This window comes from Chanodichthys erythropterus, chromosome 24, assembly GCF_024489055.1.
Source record: "Chanodichthys erythropterus isolate Z2021 chromosome 24, ASM2448905v1, whole genome shotgun sequence".
NCBI classification, from domain to species: Eukaryota; Metazoa; Chordata; class Actinopteri; order Cypriniformes; family Xenocyprididae; genus Chanodichthys; species Chanodichthys erythropterus.
Window position 1 is genome coordinate 5,501,205 of NC_090244.1, and position 20,262 is coordinate 5,521,466.

A 20,262-nucleotide genomic window follows, 5' to 3' on the forward strand; every position below is an offset into this window, starting at 1 on the left:
ACAAATGCTGGTATCGCTCAGATTGCAAAATGCAAATCACAGGACGTTTCTTTGGTGAGCGAAAACGTTTGGACACAAGAATAATACAATTTAAAATGATTATTACATTGAAATCCGCACAGAACTCTAGCACAAAATTATAAATAATACTTATATCCAATAATCACTATCAGCTGTGATTGGTTCATCCTAATGCAGCGCTGAGAAAACTAACAGCAACCACGTGATAATAAATGGGCGGGGCTTGACGTCCAGCTCCACCCGTGTGAACCTAGTGAAGCGCCATCACTGGCTGTTCACATTATTACAAGCCCTTCGTCAGCGCGAATTTCAAGCTAATGAAAAACATGTTTATTGTTGCAAAAAAACTTGTGTGGGATTTTAGATGCTGGCATAACTAAAATTGCCTATTTTTCAGCAGTCTGTCTTTTTTTTAAGTCTATTTATTTTATTTTTAAGGCTATTTATGAATATATCCGAATCATATCTGATTAATGATTATGATACGCCTCACTAAATGTTGCTGAATTTATTTATGTTAACCTTGAATAGCAAAATGTGCAGTTATTATAATCTTTAATCCATTTATAACAAGATATTAAAGGGTTAGTTCGCCAAAACTGAAAAATATTGTCATTTATTACTCCCCGTCATGCCGTTCAACACCCGTAAGTCCTTTGTTCATCTTCGGAACGCAAATTAAGATATTTTTGTTGAAATCCGATGACTCAGTGAGGCCTGAGCAATGACATTTCCTCTCTCAAAGTCCATAAAGGTACTCAAAACGTATTTAAATCAGTTCATGTGAGTACAGTGGTTCAATATTAATATTATAACGCGACGAGAATATTTTTGGTGCGCCAAAAAAAAAACCCAAAATAACTACTAATTTAGTGATGGCTGATTTCAAAACACTGCTTCAGGAAGATTCGGAGCGTTATGATTCTTCTGTGTCGAATCATGATTCGGATTGCGTGTCAAACCACCAAACTGCTGAAATCACGTGACTTTGGCGCTCCCGAACCGCTGATTCATCACGCTGATTAATTATGCACCGAATCTTCCTGAAGCAGTGTTTTGAAATCGGCCATCACTAAATAAATCGTTATTTTGTTTATTTGTGGCGCAGCAAAAATATACTCGTCGCTTTATATTAATATTGAACCACTGTACTCACATGAACTGATTTAAATGTTTTTAGTACATTTATGGATCTTGAGAGAGGAAGTGTCATTGCTCCCTATGAAGGCCTCACTGAGCTCTCGGATTTCAACAAAAGTATCTCAATTTGCATTCCGAAGATGAATGAAGGTCTTACGGGTGTGGAACGACATGAGGGTGAGTAATAAATGACAATATTTTCAGTTTTGGGTGAACTAACCCTTTAATAATACTAAATTTCATTTTAGTATATTAAGTTTCAAGAACACATTTGTTTTTCATGAGATTTTAATAGGTTAAAACAAGACATATTACAAAACAAAACAACAACAAAATTACATAAACATCATCCATCCTCAATATTACTGTAAGTCTAATTTTCACAGAATAGTGGTGTGACTGTGTTTTCTGTTTATGTGAACCAGCAAGTTCTTCTTATTTATTTGAATGTCGCAATGTGGGCAAGCAACCCTGACTTGCTGCCGGACACGTAATCTTACTGCTGAAGATGAAGCTGCTAGGAATGGAGGCACTTTTGCTGTGGATGGAGGTACTTCTGGTGGAGATGGAGGTACTTCTGGTGGAGGTCCTTGTACTCGGGATGAAGGTATTTCTGCTGTGGATGGAGGTGGTGGTGGTGCTGCTGGCACTATGGGTGAAGACTGTCTGTCTGATGTATTTTTACAAGTTGTTATATGTTTAATCAGAGCATCCTTTCTGATTAATGTTGACTTGCAGTAGCAGCAGTGAAAATGTGGCGTTTGTCTGCAGCCTAGACCACACTTGATGATGACAAAACCTAGGTCAAACAGAGAAAGGGAAAAAGCAACATAAAAGAATAAAATACATTTTCTTCAGATAATTAGTCTACAACTGTGAGGCTAGGGAATATTAATAATTTGATGAGCAATTTACATATAGTGACAAAGTTTGTGAATCCATTTTTTTCTCCACATATTTTAGACACTTCAAAATGGCATCTTCAGCTATGCTTCATTTTCTGAAAACATCGATTTGCGGCGAGAACGGTATTACGACTGACCCAACGTAACGACGTAATGATGAACGCGGAAGAACAAAACCCCAGGTTTTGTTCTTTTGAGGGAGAAATGACCAGAAGGATTGATAAACTTACACACACACACAGAATAATTGAATTAAATTAATTCACACATACCTTCCTGTTGAACAGCATTTCGAAGATGATTTGCAACATGATTTTGTGCCTGGTGTAAATGATTATGCAGCATCTTACAGTAGTCACAGTGGTACATGTTGCAGCAGCTTGAGCATTTCTCAATGGAGAGAAGAGGATCATGTCCTCGCCTCAGTACTGTCTGATGCAACTGTGTAAGGTAAACAAACACACACCATTTTACATCTCTCAGCAAAAATACAAACAGGCTATACAAAAACTATGACGACTTCTTATAATACACACGCTAACCACATGCTAAAAGTCGCCACAGGCAATGTCCACCTGTGAATCGATTTTCAAGCACACCATTTGGATAAGTAGTAGCTAGCTCATTTAATGAGATATTAATAGTATGAATATATGGAAGCTTGTGTCCGCCATGGAATACAAAAATAAAAAAGGTAATTGTGAGTTTTAAATCTTGCAATTCTGACTTTTTTCACAGAATTTTGAGATATAAACTCAAAATTGCGAGAAAAGTCATAATTGCGAGTTAATTACAAAAGTGAATTCTTTTTTCTGACAATTCCAACTTTATAACTCACAATTCTGACTATATTTCTTCCAATTCTGACTTTTTTCCTCAATTCCAACTTTATAACTCACAATTCTGATTTTTTTCTCAAAATTCAGAGTTTTTTCTCACAGTTCCGAGTTTATAACTCATAGTTCAGTTAATAACACACATTTCTGACTTTTCCCTCGCAATTCTGAGTTTATAATTCATAATTCTGACTTTTTTCTCACAATTCCAACTTTATAACTCACAATTCTGACTTTTTTCCTCGCAATTCCGACTTTTTTTCCCCTCACAATACCCAGTTTATAACTCATAATTCTGACTTTTTTCTCACAATTCCAACTTTATAACTCACAATTCTGACTTTTTTCCTCGCAATTCCGACTTTTTTTCCCCTCACAATACCCAGTTTATAATTCATAATTCTGACTTTTTTCCTCACAATTCCAACTTTATAACTCACAATTCTGACTTTTTTCCTCGCAATTCCGACTTTTTTCCCCCCTCACAATACCCAGTTTATAACTCACAATTCTGACTTTTCCCTCGCAATTCCGAGTTTATAATTCATAATTCTGACTTTTTCTCACAATTCCAACTTTATAACTCACAATTCTGATTTTTTTTCTCAAAATTCAGAGTTTTTTCCTCACAGTTCCGAGTTAATAACTCACAGTTCAGTTTATAACTCACAATTCTGACTTTTCCCTCACAATTCTGAGTTTATAATTCATAATACTGACTTTTTTCTCACAATTCCAACTTTATAACTCACAATTCTGACTTTTTCCCTCGCAATTCCGACTTTTTTTCCCCTCACAATACCCAGTTTATAACTCACAATTCTGACTTTTCCTCGCAATTCTGAGTTTATAACTCCTAATTCTGACTTTTTTCTTGCAAATCTGACTTTTTTCCTCACAATTCTGAGTTTTTTACTCACAATTCCGAGTTTATAACTCACGATTCTGCCTTATTTTGTTACAATTCCAACTTTATAACTCGCAATTCTATTTTTTTCCTCACAATTCCAACTTAATAACTCACAATTGTGGCTTTTTTCTCAAAATAGTGAGATATAAAGTTGGAATATAAACTCGGAATTGCGAGAAAAAATATTCAGATTTGGGAGATAAAAAGTCGCAATTACCTTTTTTATTTTGTAGCAGAAAAAAGCTTCCACATCGTCATCTTTGTTATTATTTGAAGTCAAATCTTTCCACAAAGTGTTGTGCCTGTGTCTTCTGTTTATGTGAACCAGCAAGTTCCTTTTATTTATTTGAATATCGCAGTGTGGGCAAGCAACCCTGACTTGCTGCCAGACGTGTAATCTTACTGCTGATGATGAAGCTGCTGTAGATGGAGGTCCTTCAGCTGGAGTTGGAGGAGCTGCTGCTGTGGATGGAGGTCTTTCTGTTGGGGATAGGGGTTCTTCTGCTGGAGTTGGAGGAGCTGCTGCAGTGGATGGAGGTCTTTCTGTTGGGGATAGGGGTTCTTCTGCTGGAGTTGGAGGAGCTGCTGCTGTGGATGGAGGTCTTTCTGTTGGGGATAGGGGTTCTTCTGCTGGAGTTGGAGGAGCTGCTGCTGTGGATGGAGGTCTTTCTGTTGGGGATAGGGGTTCTTCTGCTGGGGATGGAGGTCCTTCTACTGTGCATGGAGGTCTTTCTGCTGGGGATGGGGGTCCTTCTGCTGTGGATGGAGGTCTTTCTGCTGGGGATAGGGGTCCTTCTGCTGTGGATGGAGGTCCATCTGCTGTGTGTGGAGGTCTTTCTGCTGGGGATGGGGGTCCTTCTGCTGTGGATGGAGGTCCATCTGCTGTGTGTGGAGGTCTTTCTGCTGGGGATGGGGGTCCTTCTGCTGTGGATGAAGGTCCATCTGCTGTGTGTGGAGGTCTTTGTGCTGGGGATAGGGGTCCTTCTGCTGTGGATGGAGGTCCATCTGCTGTGGATGGAGGTCCATCTGCTGTGGATGGAGGTCTTTGTGCTGGGGATGGGGGTCCTTCTGCTGAGGATGGAGGTCCATCTGCTGTGTGTGGAGGTCTTTGTGCTGGGGATAGGGGTTCTTCTGCTGAGTATGGAGGCACTTGTGACGGAGGTACTTCTGCTGTGGATGGAGGTGGTGCTGCTGCTGCTGGCACTATGGGTGGAGGCTGTTTGTATGATGTATTTTTACAAGCTGTTAAATGTTTAATCAGAGCATCCCTTCTGATTAACGTTGACGTGCAGTAGCAGCAGTGAAAATGTGGTGCTTGTCTGCAGCCTAGACCACACTTGATGATGACAAAACCTAAAATGTGGAGAGAATATTTTCAACAGTCATTAGTCATTTTTACAATAATGTTTTATACAGTTCAGTGCAGCGATTCTGTAGAGGTTTTGGGATGAAGCGGCAGTTGCTCAACAACAACAAAGCTGGAGAATCACGCGAAGCCAAAATGAGGATTGTCAGTAACGGTGTTCAGTCTTACATTGTTCAAACCGGAGTCGACACTGATGGAGAGACTCAGGAAGAACTTTTAGAATGCAACTGCAAAAGCGACTTGTGTAAAAGAAAATATCTCCCTTTGCATTAAACGTTGAGCGCTGTAACTTTGCAGATGTTGTTTATGCTCAAACAGCAACATTACACACTAACTAAAGTTAAAAAAGGGAAATCATAATCAAGGACCCCTTTAATCATTTGTCATTATGTTTTTACTTGAACTGTATAAAGACATTTAAATTAATTCACACATACCTTCCTGTTGAACAGCATTTCGAAGATGATTTGCAACATGATTTTTTGCCTCGTGTAAATGATTATGCAGCATCTTACAGTAGTCACAGTGGAACATGTTGCAGCAGCTTGAGCATTTCTCAATGGAGAGAAGAGGATCATGTCCTCGCCTCAGTACTGTCCGATGCAACTGTGCAGGGCAAACAAACACACACCATTTTACATTTGTCAGCAAAAATATACATAATATACATTCTCAAAATATTGATTTACACACACAAATATGTAAATATGTTTATAAGTTATGTAAGGAAATCACTGTACCTCATGCAAAATTAAATTAATCATGTATAAGCAGTGGCATTAATTGAATACACATAGGAATATATGTATATATATGTGTATGTGTATATATATATATTATATATATATATATAAAATATATATATATATATATATATAATATAATATATATATATATATATATATATATATATATATATATATATAATATATATATATATATATATATATATATATATATATATATATATATATATATATATATATATATATATATATATATGCTTTAATATATATATATATATAATATAATATATATATATATATATAATTAAATATATATATATATATATATATATATATATAATATAATATATATATATATAATATAATATATATATATATATAATATAATATATATATATATATATATATATATATATATATATATATAATATAATATATATATATATAATATAATATATATATATATATATATATATATATATATATATAATATAATATATATATATATATATATAATATATATATATATATATATATAATATAATATATATATATATATATATATAATATAATATATATATATAATATAATATATATATATATATATATATATATATATAATATAATATATATATATAATATAATATATATATATATATATATATATATATATATATATATATATATAATATAATATATATATATATATATATATATATATAATATAATATATATATATATATATATATATATATATATATATATATATATATAATATATATATATATATATATATATATATATATATATATATATATATATATATAATATAATATATATATATATATATATATATATATATATATATATATATATATAATATAATATATATATATATATATATATATATATATATACACATAACTTAGTGATCTAGGGGTCCTAGTAAGTGTTGGGTATATTACTTTCCAAACTGTAGTCCATTATTGAATATAAATTACATGATAAATATTATAGTTATTAAACATAATTTATGACATCATACATTTTAGGTAATGTAATCAGACTACTTAGATTACTTTTAGCCTTAACCTGTTTATCACATAGACCTGAATAGGATAATCATGTACTATAGTGGTATAAATATACAAAATGAAGACGCATTAAACGCTACATTACATCAGGGATTCCCAAACTGAGCTTTGTGAAAGAAGAGCTTTGTGTAGGGGGCTCTGTAAGTTGATGAAAAGGTAATAATGAATTAAACCATAAAAAGCTAAATTTTTAAATAAAAACAATCCAAATAAAACACAAAGTAAGAAATTGTTTAATTATGCTGTGTGGCCACTGATGGGAAGACTTTGAACATAAGCACTAGGCTGTTTTAAAAAGGACAATTAAAAAAAAATAACAACAATTAGTGAGAATCAATAAATTATTAATAATTTGCCGCCATTTTGTGAATATTAAAGCTGCATTCCTGAACTTTTGTCGCTCTAGCGGTTAATAAACAAAGCTGAATGGATCTTGCGGAAGAACATTGTAGCCGGAGCTACTTCTCTGTTTACGTCTATGACGAGTCACGCAGGTGCTGTATTACTCCGCAGCGGTACGACCCGAACCAGCCTAGAATAGTCCCAATATAAACACTTATTATAGATGTACCGTGGCGATTCAGAATAAGACAAGGTTTGGAAAATGGATTCATGATGTATATATACAAAATTTATATATTGAACACGACTGCAGTAATCATGTAATCAAAAATGTAGTCTGCGAGTATTTTAAAATATAATATAATATAATTACAAGTAGGCTATATAATTTTTGGAATGTAATTAAGTAATCCAGATTACATATTTCAGTTACTACCCTAGTAAACTTTTTTTCTACATTTGAAAACGTCAGAATCTTAATGTAATCTTGTAAATGTTGTATTATCAACGTGAAAGAATATATGAATAATGATTATCGCCATCGGTGTTAATTAACTGGGAAATTGTCTGTGATTTGAACTGTCCCTCTCCTAACAAGATCACCGCGCTCTTTGTCTGACAGATGTTTTGGTCAGAAAGCAGGGTCGTCATTCAGTAACACTGTCTGTGTTGTGTTGTTCGTGAACTACACTCACCGGCACATTGTTATTTTCCGGGGCCGGACTCGGGAGAGAGGTAAACCCATGGGTAAAACTCGTCCTTTGGATAGGAGCTGCTGCAACGCTGACGGTGTTGACCAACAACCGTGGAGTTTGTGTGCAGAGAAGGAGGATAATCTGGGGAGTTTGACCACACTCTTTTTTGTCTATTCTGTTTTCAGCTTCGTCGGGGTAGCTGCGTTTCATTATTAATCCAGATGATTTCGCTCTACTGTAAATGTTTTCGCTCCCTCTAGTTCAACCAACGGACAGTATCTTTCTATTTCTTCTTCTTCTTCTTTGGAGTATTTGGCGTTTCCCACACCATAGGCACATTGCGCCACCTATTGTTTTGCCACAAGGGTAAGAAAGTTAAAGGGTTAGTTCACCCAAAAATGAAAATTTCTTAACACAAATTAAGATATTTTAGTTGAAATCCGATGGCTCAGTGAGGGCTCCATACATCGGGAGTAATGACATTTCCTCTCTCAAGATCCATTAATGTACTAAAAACATATTTAAATCGGTTCATGTGAGTACAATGGTTCAATTTTAATATTATAAAAGAGAATATTTTTGGAGCACCAAAAAACAAACAAAATAACGACTTATTTGGTGATGGCCGATTTCAAAACACTGCTTCAGGAAGCATAGCGTTATGAATCAGTGTATCGAATCATGATTCAGATCGCGTGTCAAACTGCCAACGGCTGTAATCACGTGACTTTGGCGCTCCGAACATTAATTTGTGCTCTGAATCTTCCTGAAGCAGTGTTTTGAAATCGGCCATCACTATATAAGTCGTTATTTTGGGGAGGTTTTTTTGGCGAGTTTTTTTTTTGTCCAAAAATATTACTGTCGCTTTATAATAGTCTATTAATATTGAACCACTGTACTCACATGAACCGATTTAAATATGTTTTTAGTACCTTTATGGATCTTGAGAGGAAGTGTCATTGCTCCCTATGGAGGCCTCAAGCAGCCATCGGATTTCAACAAAAATATCTTAATTTGTGAGGTTAATGAAGGTTTTACGGGTGTGAAACGGCATGAGGGTGAGTAATTAATGACAGAATTTTCATTTTTGGGTGAACTAGCCCTTTAACAATAGAATATTTAACATATTTATGTTATATTTAATAACACTTTATTTTAGGGTCTTTTAGTTATTATCATGCATATTACTAAGGGCTGTTTATTAGTACTTATCAAGCACATATGAATGCCTTATTTTGCATGACCATATTCTACATTCTTACCTAAATTTAACAATGACTTTACTAACTTTTAATAAGCTGTAAATTAGGAGTTTATTGAGGGAAAAGTCATAGTTAATAGTTCATATGTGTTCCCTATACTTAAGTGTTACCAAATTTCTTTGTTCTGCTGAACACAAAGGAAGATATTTGAAAGAATGTTTGTAACCAAACAGATCTTGCCCCCCACTGACTGCCATAGTATTTTTTCACTACTATGGTAGTCAATGGGGGGTGAGAGCTGCTGGGTTACCTTTGTGTTCAGCAGAACAAAGAAATGTATACAGGTTTGGAACAACTTGAGGGGGAGTATGATGACAGAATTTTCATTTTTGGTTGAACTGTCCCTTTACAAAACAGGTTGCATTTGTTGTTGTTTTAATTATATATTTTTTCATACAGTTTCTCTTATCAGAGTATGTACTTCTTGTAATCCTACTTATGATGAAATTCATTATTTCGCTCAACAAACTTTTAATTGTTAAACCTTGTACAATATTACGTCTGTGGTGTTACTTCAAAATGCATCTGAAATTTCTTTCTTACAAAGCCATTTAATCTTATAATTAATGTTTTCAGACTGTAAGGTGGTTTTAATCTTTTAGAATAAAGACTATAAAGGTTGCACAGACAATTTTCCTGCCTTTTTTGATGTATATCCAATTTATTTATTATTATTATTATTCTTTGGCAAAAATACAGGCCAAGATGAACAATTAAACATTTCTTTTCAAAATGAAATTTAAATAAACAATAAAACTGAGTCCTTAAAGTAATTTATTTGTTTATTAATTATTACCTAAAGTTGCATATCCCTGCTCATTTTAGAACAAACCAAAATTTGACTTCAAATATTGGTAACACCAGAGAAATAAGTGGTTGTTTCACCAGTGTTTGATTAAAATTATTTAAAAATCAAAATATTATTATGCTTCAATTGTAATAGATATAGCATATTTAACTAATTTTAAATGCATAGCAATACATTTTATTAAAAGAAATCAATTTATGCCTCTCATTTGCCACGCCAATTGAAGAATGACCCTTATAGTGATGCATTTAGTCCTGCAATTTTGTTAAAACCACCTCTTTCTTTCTATATATTCCTAAATTACATCTTCTTGATTTATGACGTATTTATTTTGTGGTAAAATCGCTTTTTTCTGCTAACGTTACTCTATTTTGAATATTTGATTGGATTTATGACATAATTTCTCGTCTTCCTAACAGAACTTTGAAGTCATTTTTTCGCGGAGATGTAAAAAATAACTTGTAATTATAATTTGTTTTGTTTGTAAATTTTAATGGTAATATTTTGACCATACAAAAATGATAGAAAGTAAATACGTCATATTTATTTATATAGGCGTCTGGTTGGGGGCACAAAGTTTACGGTGACAAGTTAAAATAAATAAATATTATTTAGACCAATTATAGATAATTATAGTCTCACCAGCTTACTTTTTTGTAATATTATTAAGCGTTAGAACTTAAAGGGTATTAGCCGAATTAATACAGTACATTTTATAGAATGTAACTGAATTAGTATAAGTAAATCGACTAAACTTTAACAACAATAAAATCATTTTGAGAGGAATACTTCACTAATCGCCGAAACTCCGCGATGGATTTTGTTCGGCCGCGGTGAGGATTGATGACGTCAGTGCGCCATTGCGTTTCAGCGCGTGTTTCTCCGCAGTTTGTGTTTGTGCGTTTCACTGAGTTTCATTCCCTTCGTATTTCTGTTACTCAGAATCATGAGTAAAGGACTTTAGAGCAGCTCTGATGGGATTGTGATCACGTGTTTACAGCCTGCAGTCGGTTTATCTGTACGTGACATGGTGGTGGTTGTTTTGTGTTCATCTAAATGTGATTTCTGTTTGCTTTTGAAATACCTCATTGGTTTTATAAACATAACCGACACGTATTATTGCATATAAATGTGTCAGAGTGATTTGAACTCTATTGTGTGTTGTCACAGATCCATCATGGAGGATCTGACCCAGGCTCTCTCCTCCAGCTTCTCTGTATCCAGAGAACCCAACAGCACATCTGCTCCTCATCCACGCCTGGCCCAGTACAAGAGCAAATACAGTGTTCTGGAGCAGAGTGAACGGCGCAGGAGGTTCCTCGAGTTCCAGAAAGAGTGAGTTAAAGTCACAGTGACATCAAAACACCTTAGCAACTCCTTAGCAACCCTTGACCTTTATTTTGATGCACTGACACTAATCGAAGACATTATGTTGGCAGGAAGAGGCTGAACTACGTGAATCACGCCCGTCGTCTGGCAGATGGAGACTGGACCGGAGTCGACAGTGAGGATGAGGAGGGTGAAGAGAAGAAGAGTGCGCAACAGCTGGAGAACAGCACAGATGAAGAGGGGATGGAGATCGAGCAGAGGAAAAAGTTACCAAAGCATTACGCCAACCAGGTGCTCAAAACATTGCTGACTGAAAAACAGATAAAGCCATGTAGAAGGATTGATAGAGTGGAAGAAGTGTGGAAGCTTGTTTCCGCCTCTGATTAAAAAATAAAAAAAGGTATAATAGGGGACTTTTTATCTCACAATTCTGAATTTATAACAAGCAATTGTGACTTTATATCACACAATTCTGAAAAAAGAAATCAGAATTGTGAGAAATAAACTCGCAATTCTGAGAAAAAAGTCAGTCTTTTTTCCCTTAGAATTGGACTTTATATCAGAATTGCGAATTTATCACAATTGTGAGTTTATAACTCAACTTTATCTTACAACTGTGGAAAAAAAGTAAAAATTGCGAGTTTATATCACAATTGCGAGTTGATAACTCCGCTTTATCTTACAATTTTGAGTTTATATCACAATTGTGAGTTTATAACTCAACTTTAGCTCACAATTGCGAGAAAAAGTGAAAAAGTCATTGCGAGTTTATATCACAATTGCGAGTTTATAACTCCGCTTTATCTTACAATTGTGAGGAAAAAAAGTCAAAATTGTGAGTTTATATCACAATTGCGAGGAAGAAGTCAGAATTGTGAGTTTATAACTCAACTTTATCTTAAAATTGCAAGAAAAAAAGTCAAAAATGTGTTTTTATCACAATTGCATGGAAAAAGTTAGAATTGCGAATTTATCACAATTGTGAGTTTATAACTCATCTTTATCTCACAATTGCGAGAAAGTCAAAATTGCGAGTTTATATCAAAGTTGCGAATTTATAACTCAACTTTATATTACAATTGTGAGTTTATAACTTTATCTTACAATTGCGAGAAAAAGTCAAAATTGCGAGTTTATATCACAATTGTGTTTATAACTCAACTTTATCTTACAATTGCAAGAAAAAAAAGTCAAAATTGTTTTTATCACAATTGCATGGAAAAAGTCAGAATTGCGAATTTATCACAATTGTGAGTTTATAACTCAACTTTATCTTACAACTGTGAAACAAAGTAAAAATTGCGAGTTTATATCACAATTGCGAGTTGATAACTCCGCTTTATCTTACAATTTTGAGTTTATCACAATTGTGTGTTTATAACTCAACTTTAGCTTACAATTGCATGAAAAAAAAGTCAAAATTGTGTTTTTATCACAATTGCACGGAAAAAGTCATAATTGCGAATTTATCACAATTGCGAGTTTATAACTCCGCTTTATCTTACAATTGTGAGTTTATAACTCAACTTTATCTTACAACTGTGAAAAAAAGTAAAAATTGTGAGTTTATATCAGTTGTGAGTTTATAACTCAACTTTATCTTACAATTGCGAGAAAAAGTCAAAATTGCGAGTTTATATCACAATTGGGAGTTTATAAAGAAAAAAAGTCAAAATTGTTTTTATCACAATTGCATGGAAAAAGTCAGAATTGCGAATTTATCACAATTGTGAGTTTATAACTCAACATTATCTTATAACTGAAAAAAAAGTAAAAATTGCAAGTTTATCTCACATTTGCGAGGAAAAAAGTCAGAATTGCGAGTTTATAACTCAACTTTATCTTACAACTGTGAGAAAAAAAGTAAAAATTGCGAGTTTATATCACAATTGTGAGTTTATAACTCCCAATTTTAAATTTATTAAACTCACAATTATGAGTTTTTATATCAATTCTGAGAAAAGAAGTCAGAATTGCGATATGTAAACTTGTAATTGTGAGAGAACAAGTCACAATTACCTTTTTTATTTTTTTTTAGTGGTGGAAACAAGCTTCCATTAAAAAAAAGCTAAAGTATACTAAAGTACACAAAAAAATGGGCCAAGCCCAAAATGGCTAAACACTAAGCTTTTAATTATCTTATCCACAAATTATTGGTCAGGAAATTAGCTAAATTCAAGCAAATGCACTACTTAAATAGCCACTGCTGTCTCAGAAAAACATCAAAGACAGAATGAAGTTTTGGGAGAATATGGGGAGTTTTGTGGAGTGATGAATCACAATGAAACACGAGTTGGATGGTGATTCTCCTGAGCGATGTCTTTGAAAATCTGCTGAGAAATTTAATAATAAATGCATCTCTACCACACTGAAGCATGGAGGAAGAGTGTCATTGTGTGCGGAGCCTTTTTAGCTGCTGGCATTGGTGAGATACTTCACTGTGAAAAGTCATTTGATGCTTTGGAGTACAAGAGGGTATTGCAGGATGGCTTGCTTCCCACAAATGAAAAGTTATCTAACGAGGATGACAATGATCCTGCCCAAATACAAAGACAACCAAGAAGTGTCTTGAGAACAAGTCCATCAGGCTCATGTTTTGAACCTTTTAGTGAATATTTGGTCTCGCATTAAACTCGGATGAACTGACCGAGAGACATTTTTCATCTACTCATGAACTCTTTGAAGCCTTTAACACTGAGTGGAACAACACTGACTCTTGTCTTCCTGTAAGAAGAGGTCTGCATGTTGGGGAAGGCTATTCCGTGCAAACTTACTTCATCTACATTATTTGTGCAATTCTTGCTAATTTCCTGACCAGTGATTTGAGATTAAAATGGTTACAAGTGGATACTTACATGAGTATATACTACTAATGTAAGTATTTTATAATAAAATATTCCTATTATAAGAGATATACTATTATACAAAAGTAATCAATTATTATGATAATGCTGTCTGGAAGCTGTTAAGCAAGTATTTTATGATTAAAAAATATTCCTATTATAAGAGATGTATTATTATAATAAAAAAAATACAAAAATTGATAAATTATGACATTTCTGTCTGAAGGTATAATTAATAAATATTATATTGTATTTTATTATTATCTCCAGCTGATGTTGTCAGAGTGGTTAGTGGACGTCCCTGCAGATCTGAGCTCTGATTGGCTGATGGTGGTTTGTCCAGTTGGGAAGCGTTCCCTTGTTGTGGCCTCCAAGGTTCGGACCAATATCTTTCCATACATCATGTGATCAGACGTACACTGCTGGTTGAAAGTTTGGGTTTATTAAAGAAATTAATAGAGGGATGCATAATATTGATCAAAAGTGACAGTAAAAATATTTATAATGTTACAAAAACTTTAAATAAATGCTGTTCTTTTGAACTAAGAATCCTGAAAAAAAAAATGTTTTCTGTTTTAATTTTCACGTTTCTTGTTTTATCCTTAGGGATCTACCTCATCTTACACCAAAAGCGGCTACTGTGTCAATCGATTCCCTTCTCTTATCCCCGGCGGCAACAGGCACAACTCTGCCCTGGGAAAAGGTCTGCGTCTCTGCTCCTGTCCTACAGATTTATCACACTAGAGTGTGCTAGAGGGCTGCAGTTCTGAACCAAAACTGATACATATGTTTTATATAGATTACACAATCCTGGACTGCATCTACAGTGATGTGGACAGAACATACTACATCCTGGACGTCATGTGCTGGAGGGGACATCCTGTATATGACTGCTCAGTGAGTGATGACTTCCTCTAATGACATTTACATAAACCTATTCTACACTTTCAGGCCATTTTATATTATTAATTTCCTTGAAATACACTGATGTTTCTTGCATCAGTTATCATTTATTTTTAGATTTTTATACACTACCATACAAAGGTTGGGAGTCAGTCTTTTTCTTTTTTTTTTAAGAAAATTAATACTTTTATTTTGCAAGGATGCAATTCTTTTCTTAGGGTTATAAGCACAAGCTGTTATATTTTTACAGACAGAGTTCCGGTTCTACTGGCTGCAGTCTAAAGTGGAAGAGGCCGAAGGTCTTTCTGAAATTTCCAAGATTAATCCTGTAAGTGAACAAATGACTGCATCTGTGAAGAAGGCTGAACTTTGAGCTGAAGTACTTGGTTCATTTATGGTCTGTTCTCTCTCTCTGCAGTTCCGCTTTGTGAGTCTGAACAGCATCAGCTGTTCGACAGAGTCCATCCAAAAAGCTCTTGCACACGAGTATAACTTTACGGTAAGAACATCCACTATTTAAAGTGTAAGTGTGCTGATTTTCAATCTGCTTTGTATTGTAGTATGTAAATGAACAATGTTTACTCTTTCTCCATGTTACCTGGATTGAAAAATTCATGTTTATTTGAAAGCAATAATCTGTAATTTTCACAAAAGTCCTGTGCGTGATGCAGTTTCCCCCCTCTTTTTGGCCTAAAACACTGTTCGTGGTCATTCAGTTTGAAGTGTTGACTACAAACACTGAGGATTTTCAGATTTTCCATTGCAGCGTTTTCTCCGTATTTATGATTCTTTGCAGCCTTTAGTCGCTGCCTACAATGCACTGGATCATCACTGGAAACGGAAAGTAACTCACTCGCGCTAAACATTTACTCTTGAATTCTCGCACCCAGTAACAATACAATTTGATGCCAATGTGACTAAAAGTTTGCTAAGAAGTATTTCCTACTAAAGCAAGGTGGTATTTGAGTCTGGTAAGTGTATCCATAGCAGACTGGTGGGAGTGGCTTTGGATGGCAACATGCCCAGTGCATTATGGGGTTTGAAGTTTTCCTACCTATTTGGCAAAAGGAAAGAAAGCAGCCCTTTTTTATCTGCTCTCTCTAGTCAGGTACCACTGATATTAAAATTGTTTTATTTAAAGCCTATTTTGCCAGCGGTGAAGTACCCCTGTATGGAAGCTTGTTTCCACCATGAAATAAAAAATAAAAACACAAATGTGAGTAATAAAGTCAGGATTGCCTGATATAAAGTCAGAATTGTGAGATAGAAAATTGCAATTTCCGTGTTGTGCAATTATGAGGGGGGAAAAAATGGCGTTTTTTATATCTTAGAGTTTATATCTCACAATTCTGACTTTAAAACTCGCAATTCTGACTTTATATCTCGCAATTCTGACTTAATAACTCGCAATTCTGACTATAACTCGCAATTCTGACTATAACTCGCAATTCTGACTTTATAACTCGCAATTCTGACTTAATATCTCGCAATTCTGACTAACTCGCAATTCTGACTTTGTTTTGCAATTCTGACTTAATAACTCGCAATTCTGACTATAACTCGCAATTCTGACTCTATATCTCGCAATTCTGACTTAATAACTCGCAATTCTGACTTAATAACTCGCAATTCTGACTATAACTCGCAATTCTGACTATAACTCGCAATTCTGACTTTATAACTCGCAATTCTGACTTTATAACTCGCAATTCTGACTTTATAACTCGCAATTCTGACTTTATAACTCGCAATTCTGACTATAACTCGCAATTCTGACTTTATAACTCGCAATTCTGACTATAACTCGCAATTCTGACTATAACTCGCAATTCTGACTTTATATCTCGCAATTCTGACTTAATAACTCGCAATTCTGACTATAACTCGCAATTCTGACTTTATATCTCGCAATTCTGACTTTATAACTCGCAATTCTGACTTTATAACTCGCAATTCTGACTTTATAACTCGCAATTCTGACTTTATAACTCGCAATTCTGACTTTATATCTCGCAATTCTGACTATAACTCGCAATTCTGACTATAACTCGCAATTCTGACTTAATATCTCGCAATTCTGACTTAATAACTCGCAATTCTGACTTAATAACTCGCAATTCTGACTATAACTCGCAATTCTGACTATAACTCGCAATTCTGACTATATAACTCGCAATTCTGACTTTATATCTCGCAATTCTGACTATAACTCGCAATTCTGACTATAACTCGCAATTCTGACTTTATAACTCGCAATTCTGACTTTATAACTCGCAATTCTGACTTTATAACTCGCAATTCTGACTATAACTCGCAATTCTGACTAAAACTCGCAATTCTGACTTTATAACTCGCAATTCTGACTTTATATCTCGCAATTCTGACTATAACTCGCAATTCTGACTTTATATCTCGCAATTCTGACTAAAACTCGCAATTCTGACTTTATTACACACAATTCTGATTTAATAGCGCTATTCTGACATTATATCTTTATCTTATATCTTATATTGCAACTATATTGTGACTATATCTGACTTTTTTTCTCTCGCAATTGCGTGATCTCACAATTGCGAGAGATAAAGTCAGATATAGTCACAATATAGTTGCAATTCTGACTTTGTCACACAATTGTGACTTTATATCAATCAATTCTGATTTCATATCATGCAATTCTGACTGTATAACTCGCAGTTGCGAGTTTATATATCATAATTCTGAGAAAAAGTCAGAATTGATATAAAGGTAGAATTGCATGATAAACTCACCGTTGCGAGAAAAAAAGGCAGAATTGTGAATATATCTCGCACTTCTGACTTTAAAACACAATTCTGACTTTATAACTCGCAATTGCAAGTTTAAATCGAACAGTTGCAAGAAAAAAAGGCAGAACTGTGAGATAAAAAGTCACAATTACCTTTTTTTTTTTTTTTTTTGTGGCGGAAACAAGCTTCCATACCCCTTTAATATGCCAAGTCCACGAAATATCATTTCGCAGATTATTTGTTGTTTTATTTGAATAGATGACCTAAAAATGTGTTCCATCATTCTAGGTGGACGGTCTTCTTTTCTACCACAAGGAGACCCACTACACCCCTGGAAGCACACCGCTGGTTGGCTGGCTCAGACCCTATATGGTGGCAGATATCTTGGGCATTGAGGTCCCACAGTGCCCCCTCACCAGCAAGCCTGATTATGCCAGCCATCAGCTTCAGCAGATCCTGGAGCACAAGAAAACATCCACAGAAGTTCGGCCCGCAGATCAAAATGGCCGATATGAACTGGAGCACCTCTCCACGCCAGAAACACAGCTGGAGAACTCCCACACCGGTCAGAAAGAGAGCATGGAGGTCTGAGGGCCACGAAAAGACTGCAGAAACTGTTTTAGAGAGCACTTTTCTCAAGCCTGCGCATGACCACGGAGAATGAGTTTTTAATTGCTATACTTAAAATTGCAATTCAGTTCTAAGGAAGTCAAATGGGCCTATTACCGTAACCATAATCGCTAGAATGAAACTCCTCTGCTTTTTTGCAGATGTTATTTTAGGAAACATGTATAAATGGCAGTAAACATCTTGCTCCGTTCAGTTCACCTGCTGTTTAGCCATGCATCTTTATTGGATTTTATATATAGATTTTTAATTCGATCTTTTCTGTAGAAGATCAGATCATTAAGATTCAGCTGGTGAAGAAGCTTATATTTTTAAATTTGTGTTGACTTCAATAAAGTTTTACTGTCAGCTTTGTTTAACCCTTTGTCTAAAATACATTTGAATGTCCAAAAGTGTTTCAAGTCTTGCTTCTAAATGCACATTGACAAATGTTTTGGGTCAGAAGGATCATGTGACACTGAAGACTGGAGTAATGATGCTGAAAATTTAGCTTTGTATCACAGAAATAAATTACATTTTAAAATATATTCAAATAGAAAACAAGATTTTAAATAGTAATAATATTTCACAATATTTATTTATTTTGACAAAAATGCAGCTTGGTGAGGTTTCTTTCAAAAACAAAACAAAAATATTATACATTAAAGTCACCATGAAATCAAAATTGGCCATTCCTAATTTTTAAGGAATATTGCCTTATTTTTTTATCTGTGTACATTATTTTTTATTTATGTGCCCTTATAATCTTTAATCAAAATAACTTCCCCTCCCTCTTGCAGTGACATCTTTTCTCTAATTATGTGTTTACTGGCATGAGATCCACGAATAGCAAACCACAACCATCCAATCTCAGACGGACAAAATAAAGTCCCGCCCTACATTTTTTCTTGTTCGAGAAGCCATTTCAGTCAGATACACATCACAGTAGGGAAGAAGAGACTATCGCTGCATCCGAAATCTAATACTTCTCTATTATATAGTACGCGAAAAACAGTCTGCGAACAAAGAGTAGTATGTCCGAATTCATAGTATTCAAAAAACAGTAGGCGAAAAGTACCCAGATCACTTCTTCCAGCGAGATTCTGAAGCGCGCATATGATGGACACTTTACTATCCCATTAGGCCACCGGAGAGAATTTGTGAATGGAGTTTGAGTTGTAAAGGGACTTTGAGTTGAAGAGACATAACTGACGCTGGTAAGTCATGTGACAGTAACAACATGGCGGATGTAGTACGTCCGAATTCATTCATTCTACACGCATTTGTACCATTATAGAATGTACTTTTTCAATCTTGAAATTAAAATCTAGTACCTACTCAACAGTACACGATTTCAGACGCAGCTATCACAACTTCTGTTTAACGCCTCCTTTAAAGGGTTAGTTCACTCAAAAATGAAAATAATGTAATTTATTACTCACCCTCATTGCCGTTCCACACCCGTAAGACCTTCGTTAATCTTCGGAACACAAATTAAGATATTTTTGTTTAAATCAGTGAGGCCAGGCAGCAAATCAAGATCCATAAAGGTACTAAAATATTTAAATCAGTTAATGTGAGTACAGTGGTTCAATATTAATATTATAAAGTGACGAGAATATTTTTGTTGCGCCAAAAAAAACAAAATAACGACTTATTTAGTGATGGCTGATTTCAAAACACTGCTTCAG

The 20,262-nt window shown here is 34.4% G+C and overlaps 2 protein-coding genes across 2 annotated transcripts; one reads left to right on the plus strand and one right to left on the minus strand.

Moving 5' to 3' along the window:
* Positions 1 to 1,514: 1,514 nt before the first annotated feature.
* On the minus strand, positions 1,515 to 8,399 carry LOC137015290 (uncharacterized). The gene is made up of 5 exons (XM_067380150.1): positions 8,056 to 8,399; positions 5,616 to 5,784; positions 4,216 to 5,165; positions 2,339 to 2,507; positions 1,515 to 1,960 (listed from the first exon to the last, which is right to left on the minus strand). Exons 1-5 carry the CDS (start codon positions 8,263 to 8,265, stop codon positions 1,542 to 1,544), a joined length of 1,917 nt encoding a protein of 638 aa, XP_067236251.1. The 5' UTR covers positions 8,266 to 8,399; the 3' UTR covers positions 1,515 to 1,541.
* A 2,532-nt stretch (positions 8,400 to 10,931) lies between these two features.
* On the plus strand, positions 10,932 to 19,035 carry snupn (snurportin 1). Its single transcript, XM_067379480.1, has 9 exons — positions 10,932 to 11,143; positions 11,296 to 11,460; positions 11,565 to 11,745; positions 14,568 to 14,672; positions 14,904 to 15,000; positions 15,097 to 15,194; positions 15,451 to 15,528; positions 15,619 to 15,699; positions 18,254 to 19,035. The coding sequence occupies exons 2-9, from the start codon at positions 11,303 to 11,305 to the stop codon at positions 18,554 to 18,556; spliced, it is 1,101 nt and encodes a 366-aa protein (XP_067235581.1). The 5' UTR covers positions 10,932 to 11,143; positions 11,296 to 11,302; the 3' UTR covers positions 18,557 to 19,035.
* The last annotated feature ends 1,227 nt before the right edge of the window (positions 19,036 to 20,262 follow it).

What these genes read in the sequence shown, in the direction of transcription:
- snupn (XM_067379480.1), top strand. Translation starts at nt 11,303, where the DNA reads ATGGAGGATCTGACCCAGGCTCTCTCCTCCAGCTTCTCTGTATCCAGA. An exon ending in TTCCTCGAGTTCCAGAAAGA is followed by an intron (nt 11,461 to 11,564) that starts GTGAGTTAAAGT and finishes TTATGTTGGCAG; the next exon opens with GAAGAGGCTGAACTACGTGA. An exon ending in CCCTTGTTGTGGCCTCCAAG is followed by an intron (nt 14,673 to 14,903) that starts GTTCGGACCAAT and finishes TTTTATCCTTAG; the next exon opens with GGATCTACCTCATCTTACAC.
- LOC137015290 (XM_067380150.1), bottom strand. Translation starts at nt 8,265, where the DNA reads ATGAAACGCAGCTACCCCGACGAAGCTGAAAACAGAATAGACAAAAAA. An exon ending in CGGAAAATAACAATGTGCCG is followed by an intron (nt 5,785 to 8,055) that starts GTGAGTGTAGTT and finishes TGCCCTGCACAG; the next exon opens with TTGCATCGGACAGTACTGAG. An exon ending in AAATGCTGTTCAACAGGAAG is followed by an intron (nt 5,166 to 5,615) that starts GTATGTGTGAAT and finishes TCCACATTTTAG; the next exon opens with GTTTTGTCATCATCAAGTGT.